Source organism: Artibeus jamaicensis, unplaced genomic scaffold (genome assembly GCF_021234435.1).
Source record: "Artibeus jamaicensis isolate MK-2021 breed Jamaican fruit bat unplaced genomic scaffold, CSHL_Jam_final scaffold_474, whole genome shotgun sequence".
NCBI classification, from domain to species: domain Eukaryota; kingdom Metazoa; phylum Chordata; class Mammalia; order Chiroptera; family Phyllostomidae; genus Artibeus; species Artibeus jamaicensis.
The window spans coordinates 15673696-15686193 of NW_026522046.1; the positions used below are offsets into that span (position 1 = coordinate 15673696).

At 42.4% G+C, this 12498-nt stretch overlaps 1 protein-coding gene across 1 annotated transcript in view; it reads left to right on the top strand.

Annotated features, from left to right (window-relative positions):
* Positions 1 to 1655: 1655 nt before the first annotated feature.
* NCEH1 (neutral cholesterol ester hydrolase 1) overlaps positions 1656 to 12498 on the top strand; it is a 52830-nt gene continuing 41987 nt past the window's right edge. The window contains exon 1 of the mRNA XM_037137486.2: positions 1656 to 1987. Within this exon, the coding sequence (XP_036993381.2) occupies positions 1850 to 1987 (138 nt within the window). The 5' untranslated portion in view covers positions 1656 to 1849. The remainder of the gene's footprint in view (positions 1988 to 12498) is intronic.

The window sequence follows — 12498 nt, forward strand, 5'->3', positions numbered from 1 at the left end:
GAGATGGGGCATTGGAGTGGTCCCTGAGTTGTGTGATTGGGAAGAGGAGGCAATGTGAACTCTCAAACAGAAAACAACATTGTCATTTTCCTGGAGATGTCATAGGATGGTCCATGTTGGTTTTTTTTTTTTTTTATAAACTGATAGATCTTTTAAACAATGATATAAAAGGGTGGCTGCAAAGAAAGGAAAACGTCCTTTTATTCTTTGAGCACAAGCCAAGGCTTTCTGTCTTAAATATAATGCTGTTGCAGTTTGGTAAAATCAAGGATGGGCTTCAAACCCTCATCGGTAGAGGGTGTTATGCAAATTAAGTGCATATATTATAAATATGGTATTCCCAAACTAACTTTCTTCTACACATCATATAGTGACTTAGAGTTTAATTAAAAGCTTAACATTGCATTTAAAACACATCGCTAAGAATGTTGCTGAATACAACTCTGAGTACCTGACAGGACTGAACTCACCATTTTACCCAACAGCTGTTTTACATCCAATATTTCTGTCAGTTGATGACCTCACTCAAATCAAAAACTTTGAAGTAATTATTAACTCTACCTTATCTCTCCCCTTTCTAGAATCTGGTTAAGAAATTTCACCAATGTAAGTTGTAAATTATGTCTTTCACTTTCCCTATTCGTCACTACGGAGCTTCTGTAAATCAGACAGCACTCTTTCTGGTTGCTCAACTTCTGCTCAGCCTCTTTGGTCAGCCTGTCCGCCTCCTTTTCCTAAACAGTAAGTGCTCAGGCCTTCAGGCCTGCTTTTCCTCCCCAAGCTCCCGCACTCTCAGCTTCTCTCATCCTCTGCCATGGCTTCAGTCACACAGAGAGATTCCCATGCTTGCGTCTCCAGCTTGGACCTCTCCAAGAGGGTCCTGACTTGGATGCCGAGCAGCCTACTCAGCATTTCTTCCTTGTTGTTCCACCAACACCTTGAACCTGAATACCCCAGGGTGAATTTGTCATTTTCCCTCAAGTCTTTTACTCTCCACATTTTTTTTTACCCAGTTGCTTCAACAAAACCAGAAATTCATCTTTTCCTCCCTCTCCAAGTCCTTTCGATTCTACCTTTTGATTACCAGTTACTTATTTTGATGATAAAATTATTCCAGCTCTAACCATTGGGAGATCCTTTAAGCTGCCACCTGTGCCCTTTTAACAAGTCCTCTTCGTGTTGAAGCATTTCTCTATCTTCTAGCACAGAAGGCTAATCTTTACTTTATTAGCCAGCCCTGGAATTAGCCCCTTCCCCTAAGGAGTTGTGGCAAAATCATGGTTCCTTTTTTGGGGGGACTGGGATTCATAAACCAAGACTTGGATGCCACATATACTACTGGCTTGTTGTCATTGCTTGACTTACAAGAATTTGTTATTATCTTCACAATTTACCAGCTAGAATTTTATTCCATTGCAAGTCTGGTTCTAAAAGAAAGTGGATTTTTATTTCCCAGAATCTCCATTTTGAGTCCGAAAGGCCCATGTGCCTTAGACAGACAGAAACTCATCACACTGAAACAACTTCGGGTTTCCACTCGAGAATCTTCGCGGGGAGCCCTTGGTCACAGACATGCAATATAGACCTGTGTCCTCCAGAGTGCGCTGTGCTGCGCACAGACCAGCCTCAGCTCTTTTTCAACCTGGAGTGTCTGCTACACTTTGCAAGGACACCGAAGAAGGGGCACGTCAGCGCTCCGACTTCCTCCCGACGCCGCCTCTGATTGGCTGCTGGGCATGTAAGAAACCAGTGAATGAGCAGCTGGCCTTTGCAGAAACTTGCAGGAGGTCTTCAGGTGGCATCGTCCTTTCGTCCTCGTCAACCTTCGGACTAGCCGGCCCGGGGGAAGATGAGGTCGTCCTGTATCGTGCTCACCGCTGCGGTGGCGCTGGCCGCCTATTACGTCTACATCCCCCTGCCCAGCTCCGTGTCGGATCCTTGGAAGCTGATGCTGCTGGACGCGACTTTCAGGGGCGCACAGCAAGTGGTGAGACGCAGCCCGGCGCTGATTCTCTGTACTCCCCTCTTAGGCAGGATTTGAACGGGGAACCAAAATTTCCAGACCGTGTTCCACGAGAATGCATATTTTTCTAACGCAGTGAGGCCATTGCTTCTTAAGGTGGTTCAGTCTGTCATTTTCAGGGTGTCGCATTCTCCTCCTTGCAAGCAGCGGTCTAGGTCTGTATCTGCATTGGCGACGGAGAGGGTGAAGTATTTGAATAGAATCTGATAACTGTTTAACCTGTAATCTAACCTAAATAGCTTCCCTCACCCCGTTTTGGTTTGCAAAACAATCTTTCATCATTTTATAAGCCACCTCTTCCCCATTTTCTTTCTCCGATAGGGGCCCGCAGAGAGCGAGTTAAATATTTTTAGGACAGCTCTGGAATAACAGGCTCTCATTTCGGGCTATGAAACCACCTTGAAAGCAGCAGCGGGCACAGGCGCTGTCCCCACACACCCTGACTGTGGAGCTCTCCATTCCCAGAGGCCCAGCGGTCAGAGCTCCTCCGAGTCCTTGAGGAACCGCTCACATCTCCCACTCATGTTTGGCATTTATCAGTGTAGCCTAAGACGCTGGGCCAGGAGGCCTGGCTGGCTGGAGGAGAGGCAGGAGATGCAGCAGCCCTGTTTGCATGATCCATTTGTTTTCTGCCTGCCCTGCATTTATTTGATGTCCTTGGCTATTGAGGACGTAACCTTTGCCTGAGCCAGGAAACCCTGGCTTACCCTGGCAGGGTAAAATTTCTCTCTACTGTATCATGGGTGTGTTATTTCCTTTCCCCCATAAACAAGAAAATATTACTGTCTCCGCTTTCTTCTATGGTAAGAGGCCTTATTTTTAGTGCCATAGATTCTAAAATCTGAACTACAATCTGCAGCCAAGGCTGAGCCCTGTGATTAAACAGTATTTCTGCAGAGCTTGCTCTGTCTAAACTCCTAACCTTCCTCCAAAGTCAAGTTTTCACCTTCTCCTAACCATAGGCTTTAATCACAGGTTATTTTTGTAAATTCCTTTTTTTTCAAGAATGACTAGAGAAACAGAGGGGAAAAATCATGACTTTTTCTAGAGGGTTGATATTCTTTGTCCCTCTCCATCCTCACTGTGTGAGATTCCATGGTCTCTGAAGCTTTGTGCTATCAACAAGCCGCTCCACTAGGGTACTGTCACCTGTTCCGAGTAGGGGTTTGCTTTTCTTGAATCAGGTACCTTCTCCACCACCCCAGTGCCCTGTTGTTCATAGACACGTCCTATGAAGCTGTAGATCCTCTTCCTCCCCTCCCCCTCACCATGATGTTCACATGGCAAAAGAATGTCCACCCCCTTCTCTAGCACTGATTTCAGGAAAGGCAGTGTTCATGTAGGAAGCCCTTCATTCCCTCTTTTCCTTCAGAAATGATGTAATTTGGGAGTAACATCCTTCAAGAATTCTGGGATGCAATGGTATTTACCTGGAGTGGGTTAAATGGCCTTTAGTAAATAGTAGATAAGGAAAGTTCGTGACTAATAAGGAGAATAAGAAAAACAGGGGGAAATAAAAGAATAAAACTTCTCTGTTGGCAGCCAAGATTATTTTTAGTTTTCAGGTTACCAAGGAAGTCTTTTACAGCATAAGTGATCTGGGAAAAGCCAGGTTGGAAGGAAAGCCCTTTTTCCCCAACTAGACTGCCAACCCATCAAAGGCGAGGTCCTACAGTCTTTTATGGAATGAGCCCCAAGCTGGTGTCTGGGACTGATAAAGTATGTGATGCCAGGTCACAGCAATAGATGAGGTAGCAAAGTATCGTTGCCTAGCACCGTAGCTTGGGAGTGGCTTCGTATAGAAGTGGCTTTCATCACTTGTCATTGGAGTTTCGAAATATCAGACAAATCATTCAAACCACATGGAAGCCTATTCTGCCCAGTAAAGCAATTTACCAATGTTTCTTCAAATTGTCCTGGAAAGAAGACAGTATGGCTTGACACACTGTAAGTAAATGAGAGCGTGACTGTTGGAGTCCTGTCTTCCTGAATTGCATCCTGGCCAGGCCACGTACTGACTGTGAGGCCAGGAACCTACTATCCTACTCTGATGCTCAGTCTTCCCTGTAAAATAGGGTGACTTTGTAAGGTCATTGTGAGGTTTAGTAATGTATTTAAATGCCTGGACCTTGTTATTGGTATTCTTTTAAGAGTTGTCCCATAGGTCTGCTACAGATTGTGGGGAAAGCAGATCTGTGGGATTGCCCAATGTTGTTAAAACAATAAAACAAATATAATCCGGAAGCAATTAAAACCTGGACAGCTACCAGTAAATATCATGGCATAAAATTTGTTACCCAAATAATTTTAGAGTTGATTGGTTCAATTACAAAGGCAACTGAAGTTTCTTCAGAAGTAAAGGTGGGCCTACTTCCTAATGTAGCAGACTTGTGCCTAGCATCAAGAAATATGAATACTAGTTTTATTCTGTTGTCATTGGCAAATGTTTTACCATGATAACAGTTCTTATCTCCTTTATCTTGTGCAGAAGAGTTATACTTATTACACTTTTCTTCCTTGGAGTCCTCCAATATTACCTAAGAAGCTACTTGGTATCTTTCTCCAAATCATCTCAAACACAGCTGCTACATTATAATCATTTAAGGAGCTTTAAAAAAATCCTGGTGCTGCCCTGGCTGCTGTGGCTCAGTAGGTTGAGTACCAGCCTGCAAACCAAAGGGTCACCAGTTGGATTCCCAGACAGGGCACATGCCTGGGTTGCAGGCCAGCTCCCCAGTGAGGGGCATTCAAGAGGCAACCACACATTGATGTTTTTTCCCTCTCTTTCTCCCTCCCTTTCCCTCTCTCTAAAAAGTAAATAAATAAAATATTTTTTAAAAGTCCTGATGCCCAAGTCACATCCTATACTAACTTTATTTAGAATTTGTGGGAGTTGAGTCCCAGGCACCAGCGTTTTTAGAGTCTCCTCAGGTGATTTCAATGTACAGAAAAATTTGAGAACCGCTGTGCTTTAAGACAAATAAAATGCATTGCAGATATAGATCATATATTTCCTTAAACTGCTCAAGTTATATTGCTCATACGTACCTGGGAATGAGCCTCTTCATGTTAGCATGGATTAGTTCATCATATTAGTTGATTGATACTTTGGCTCTAAGAGTTGAAGGGAATAAAATACTAGTTAAGAAAATTCCAGTTGTATGGCAGAGCCATCATAAGACTTGAGCAGTGGAAAAGCACAAACCAATGACAATCTGGGAAGGTAGTGGAGAAAGAGTTTTAGATAACGACTGGGCAGGGGAAAACCAGAGGGACAAAAGAGGAGTTTGGGAGGTTCTGATACTGATTTGAAACTGCTATATATGCACAAAGTTTAGAAAATGGTAACCCCAATACTGGTGAGGAAACTGAGAAGTATCTATGGCTGAGTTTGCCAATATCCATTGAAAACCATGGAAGCATATTTTTTACTTTGACCTAGCAATCTTTTTGGAAGAATTTATTTTAAGTAATTAAGGATATAGGCAAAACTAGCTATAAAGAGGGAAATTTTACAGGATCAAAAACCTTGTTCAACTAGTCCAGAAGAACTGCTGTTCGTGAGAAATATGGGGGACGACTCAGCAAACTTTTTTAAATCTTTTATTCCCTATTTTTGTAGCATTATTTAAAGGAATGAAAACTTAACAGCAATGAGAGATTAAGTAAGTTGTGGTAAACCTACATTTTGGAATACTGTGTAGTCAAAAACAAACAAAAATAAAACCAGCTTTGAAATGATATTCAGTGGCCTACAAAGGATTTGTTCTGCACAGTGAGAAAATGCTACAGAACAGCACATATACCCATGATCCCATTTAAAATACCTTTTAAAGCATAGAGTTATGTATATTACATAAGGGTATAGAAAAAGAAGAAGTATGTAATTTAAAATGTAGGGATTTGGGGGGTACATAAAGGCATATCTTCAATTTTCAAATTTGTATATCCTAGTTTTTCTACAATGCACATGTATAATAAATTTTAAAGCTCTTCTTGCAATAATTTTTTAGTAGGTTTCCTACTAAACGTGGATCTAACGTGGAATCGATGTTAATTCCAATATGCCTATGCATATCAGTGTGATTAATTTCTCAGTAATTGTTCTATGGGAAAAGTCAGATTTGTTTTTTAAGGCATCCTGGGTCCCCTGACACAGTGGTCACAGTGGCATGCTTTGTGCTCAGTCACTTAGTTGTAACACAGGTTGAAAGCCTATTGTGTGAGATTTTAGGGACATGCTCAAATGACCCGAAAGAAAACTACAGTTTAGTAGACTGGAAAGCCATGTTAATGTACGGCTCTTAAGAGGGTAGGCACTGGCTACTGGGTGTTGGAGAAGAGGTATAGTTACAGAAATGCATAAGAGAGAAAAGTTATATACAGTCTAGAAAGGTGGTAAGATGGTGAATGAAGTTATCAGTGGCATGTGAAGGGAGTCCAGAGCAAGAGCTTGGCTTGCCCTACCTTGATGGTCTGGCTTACTAATTCTGATACTATGTATCTTTATCTTTTTGATGATACATTGTAAAAGAGAGGTTGCTGAAATCAGTATTTCTACTGAATGTTCCCCCTATTTCTTATGGATGACAGTGCTTTGGGACAAGTTGAGCAAGTTTTTTTTTAATCCTGTAAAATGCCCCCAAACTTGCTGAAATCTAAAGTGATCTCACCTAAATTTTCTGTGCATTTGTGGGTATGGTTTAAATGTCCGCTTAGGGGACACCATGCAGCCCTCCAATTTGCTCACTTTTCCATAATCATTCACACATGAACTGGGTGTTTACTAATGTCGGGTAGATTTACCTTGAAAACATTAGTAAATAACAAGTTTTTCTGCCTCCTTCTACACTTGCCATGCTGACGTATTTCCTCATGTAAGAGATTTCACCAACCACATTTTTAGCTGATTTGATGGGAGTTTGTCTTTAAATACTTGGCTGCAGAAGGGCCTATAGACTAGCTTCAGGGTGATACTTACTCGGCATTAATTCCGACAGGCCAGCATCCTGAGTTGGTCTTTAGAGAGCACCTCTGGGTGAGTCCAGTCAAACTTTAAGGTCAGATTGATCCAGCTACCAAGTGTGTTAGACAACACTTAATTTATAGGTTTTCATTTTCTCTTTCCTAGAATCCTACAAATATAGTCCTGTGCACAGAAATGGCATCAATATTACTTTATTTTAATGGCATGTTCTATTTCTAACATGTGGACTGAGCTCGATCTGCGACATTTCTGTGAGATCCAAAAGCACAATGATCATTGTTAAATGTTCTATTAATGCACAGTTACTTCTTTTAAAATAGTGAGTGATATTTGCTTCACTGTCAGATAAAACCATGTGGGAACTATCACTTATTTTCTCCTTCATTTTATCTTTCACTGTTTCCAAAATAAAACTAAAACCCTAGCATTTAGGAGTCACTGCTTATTCAATAAATATAAACCGAACACCAACTCTAAGAAGTGGCCAAATGAAAATGAAAAGGACACATACCTAATCTCGAGATGTTTACAGTGGAGGGAAAGGGAGATAAGCCTGTTGACGGTTACAGAGTGGGGACTTGAGTGACAGAGGGAGAGTTAAGATAGAGGTGTTCATGGGTTGCTGCAAGGACCTCTAATGTAGACCTGCACCTTGGGGACAAGTTCCCTTTCACATTGACATTGAATCTGAGGTACCCAAACAGTGCTTACAGGAAAAGTAGCTACATCAAGCATTCACTCGGTGCCAGGGCCTGTGCTACAGGCTTTGCGTGTGGTCCATTTAGTCCTCACTGTCATTCTAGGGGGTGGGTGTTTTCTGTGTTTGTTTTTTAAAATTATCTTCTGGTTTATTGGCACATCTCAATGAAATATGTGGCCCGAGAAAAGATCTGTAAAAGCATGAAGTGAATGGTGCCTCTTTTTAGGAGGCATTAGAATCTGTGAGTGAGGAAGGATTTTTGGTACTTATTACCTAAATAAGTACCTAAATAACCCACTGATGTGGTTTTCCCTGACCTCCTTGTCTGCCCTTAGAACCCCTGGCTCGGAGAACTGATGCCCCAAGTGAGGGCTGCAGTGAAGAGGCAGGTGTTTTTATTTATTTATTTTTTGTATCTCACAAAGGAGGAAACTGTAATGTAAAGATGACAGTTTATAAAAGGCGCAAGTACGATTGCAGCCGGGGCCATGGGCACGGGAATGCTCACGAATCACTTTGTCCTTAGCGCACTGTATCCTGACCTTTTTTTTCCAGCCCACAGTGAAATTCATGTACAGTAGTGTTTCCCAGTCTTTTCTCCTGCCACAGACTTGATCACATTTTTGAAGTGTGCCGGGAAAACTGAAGGAAGTATGTAGGGGAATCTCGATGGGATCGAACGGCAGAATTCACAAGATTTAGAGAGAGAATTATCCAATGGTTTTCCAATAGACTGCCAACGTGGATAAATTTTGAATAGGTATAAAAATGGCTTTAAGTTTTGACTTCTATAAAACACTGAAACCCAATACCTTGGGGTCCACCGGTGAACCATCTGTGACATACCTGGGAGGAATCTCTTCTCTCTGTGGCTTATATGATTGCGATTAAACACAGATTGATAGTCTGTAAGCTACATATACCTAGGTAGCCATATAATCCATTGTCCAAAGCAGACGTTTTCGAGAGGGATAGGGGCTGCTATGAATAATCATACCGATATAACTGTTCTAAACCAGAATTGTACCCAGACAAATCTGGACAGGTGCTTGGCCTACATTTATTTGACTTGTAAACATTCAGCAGAATCAAGTCAAAGTTGCAGAATGATCCTTGACCTCCTTGTTCTGCACAAATCTAGCTGTTGACTCTCCAGTGGACCCCACCCCCGGACCCCGGACTTCCTATCCCCTAGGACTGTGGCAGAATAAAAGTCCTAAATTCTGTAGCGGGCATGGAGGGCCTGCTACAACTTGGCGGTACCGCTCTGCGGAATCCAGGCAGTGCCCCCATGGCAGGCTGCACGCCGGCACCTCACACCTTTCTCCCTCCCGCTGTCACCTCTGCCCCACATGCCCTCCCACCCTCTTACTGTGGCTGACATCCCCCATGTCTTTCAACATCTCCAGAAAATCATCTCTTTTGGGAACTTCCCCTTTTTCCCTGATCAGCTTTAATTTTTTTTCTTTATGCTCTGCTAGCACTTTTTTATGGCCTTTGAATGTCTCCTTTTGTTGCTGTATATGAAACTCCCCATCACATCATAAGCTTTCTCACCTATTATAGATGTACTTTCTCTCTTACTGTTTTTGTTTGCTTTTTTTGTTTTGGTTTGGTTTTATTTGCTTTGGATTGAAGATCATTCACCACAGAGAATATAGGAATTCTTTCGGTCTTCTGTTACCCCATTTTCCCCGAGGGGTGGACCTCGTGCTTCCTGTGCTTCTGACTCTGAACTTACCTAAAAATGGCTTTTGGTTGTCCTTTGCAACTTTCTTTTGCAAACCTTGCTGTTTTCTAGGTTTCTGACTTCCTCATGCTATGCTTCCAGATATGCCTTTTTTCAAATTTGTAATGAATTATGTGCCCATTCAAGATAAATTTTGTTTACAGTTTAAGGACACCTCCTTAAAAGATTGCTGGCGAATTCCCATATTCATCATATTCATTCCCATATTCATTCCCATATTCATCATATCATTCTACCCTTGTCCTTTTCCTCTTGAATGGATAATTGTTGCATGCCCCAGAAGAAATTTATTTGACCTGACCCTCTTCTGTGCTGCCTATCTCATAATACTGCCCCGCCCTGGGATTCAAATTACGTTTCCTGTGACTGTTCTGGAGTCTACTTTTCTAAAGTGCAAGCTGTTTATCTCCTTCCTAGTTTATGCATCCGATACCAAAAAGGTCACCCTGTCCCAAGGTTTTAGTCATTTCCATTTCAAGACACAATTCTTCCCCATTATAGCCGGGAGAGCAGCAATAATGCCTGCTTCCTCCACTTTCTTAGGAAGGCAGGTCAATTCTTCTGCTTTTAGAAGATTGTTTGCTTTTAATAGAAGATGTCTGGCAGATAATAATGGACCTATTGATTGAAATAATAGGTACAGCCACCTTGTGAAATAGTCTTAATGTCCTCACTTAACAGGAAAGAAAAGAGAAGCTCAACAAAGTTGAGTAACTGGCTCGCAGACACATGACTGCCGAGTGGGGCTGGCTGAGACCCAGGTCTGCTGGACACCGTAGCCTTCTGAACTGTATTCCACAGCTTCCTGTCAAAGCTGTTGGACTCCCTTCCTCCTTCCCACTGCACCCCCTCCACTCTGAAATCTTCTGTGCTAGTGGTGTGATCCACACTAAAAAAGCATCATGTAAGAAAGGAGTGTGTTGTGTATTTACAGATTGTAGTTCTGGAGAATTCCAATATATATTATGCACTAAAAAGGATTCCATGGTTAAATAAGACTGGGAAATGCTGAGTTAAACAGTTAATCAGGATTTTTTAAATACTGTAAGATGTTTCAGAATTCCTACCATACTAACATGTATTTTGAGTCTTAAGGAGAGATTATACAGTGAGTCCCATATTTAATTGACTATAGATCTTTATTTTACAAAAACGTTTATGATACTGATAGTATGTCCATCAGATTTCGGGGAACATTTTCATAGTGTTTAAGTACATGGATTTGGGGAATCATGTAGACCTGAGTTCAAATCCAGCCTCTGAGCTGTGCTAGCTGTGTGACCTTGAAGAACATTTCACCTGTGAGTTTATTTCCTGACCTAGTAAGTGGTCACAATACTTGACCCATAAAATTATTTGAAGATTGTCTGAGTCACGTATATAAAGCTTTATAGTTTGTCATCACTATCACACAGTAGTTAGTAAGAGAAGCACTGGGAATAGTACCTGGCAGGTAAGACATACGTTTAGTACAGACTTGATTTGGGGCAGCTGTCTATTGTGTACTCCGGTAGTAACAGGCTGTTGTTTATTCCTTTACTTTCACCGTATGCTCGTCAGTCTGCCCCTGCTCTCAGGTTTGTGGGTCCCTGTGCAGGTACGGATCTTCTCACCCTGCGCTGCTGTTGGCTGGGCTACTGGACTTAAGCCCTTGCTTTAGCACTTTCTTGTGAGACTAGTTGGGCAAGTTACCTCTCTAAACTTGTTCAGTTTCCCTGTCCACAAAAGTGGGGTAATGACAGCGCTCTCTAAAGGCTTATTATATAGATTAAGTGTGATTGTGTATTTAAAATTCTTCGTGCAGTGCTTTGTATGTAGCCAGTACTTAAAAACTTCCTGCTATGGTTGAAGTTTCGGAATCCTTGGGCTGATGTTCTAACTGGTCGTATGAATCATCAGCAGCAGCAGCAACATCACCAATTCATGTGTTCTAATCATGTTTCACGCATATTACTTCAATCTTTACAACAACCCAGTGAGGTAAGCGCTATTATTATTCCCATATTGTAAATGAAGAAGTCAGGCACAAAGGGTTCAGCAACTTGCTCAAGTCACATACCCAGAGCCAGAGTCCTAATGCAGGCGGTCTGGTGGAGTCGGTTTTCTAAAAGCTGGGAAATTACATGTCTCTCAGACTGTCTCTGTCTTATATTAAAGATCTCTACTGGCTTTGTGAAGGTATTAATTTGTTTTAAAAAATTATGTGTCACCTGAACAAGAGTTCCTTAGTCTTTAGGTACCTAAGATGGGGTTAGTGACATGATATTTTGTTACATACTTTATGTGACCTCTGTCCCAGTGGTGGCCATCCGGCCCCAATGTGAAGGCAGTGAAGAAGTACTAGCAACTGGGGGTTACTTTCTTCAACAGAGGGCTTTGGATTTGCTGAAGTGATTGCCTGCTGGGCCCAGGGATCTGGTCTACAATTATGGAAAAGATGACTTTGACTTCTAAGTTATTAAAGGCAAGTGTCTTCAGTTCACTACCATAATAGGGGAAATTCACCATGACCTCTGCCATTTGTTAATTGAGCAATGGCTGTGTGCCAGGCACTGGGGTTATAGCGGTTCACACACACACACACACACACACACACACACACACACACCAGCACCCGGCCTTCCTGGAGCTATAATCCGTGCCAAAAATATGTGACAAGTAATCACATAAAGAAAAATGTAGGAAATACGGAGAAATTTGTTGGCGGGTCAGTGGTCTTTGAAATCCCATGAAGACGTGAAATCCCCTAAGGAAACAGTGTTGAGTGAGAAGAGAGAAGTTTTAGAGTTGTGAGAAGGGGTGGAGCCAACGGAGGAGCTAGAGCAGAAAGGGAACAGAGAGGGAGACTAGGAAAATACCGCCGTAGACACCGGTGAGGAGCCTCCCGGAGAAGGGGCGGCCAGTCCTGCCCAGGGCCCGAGACCCTGAGGACGCAAGTGGGCCCCGCAGCTGTGCGTCCTGGTTGGGGGACCCCTCTGTGTACCAGACTCGGCACCTACTCCTAGGCAACCGGCCCTTTTACATTTCAGCATCTCGGC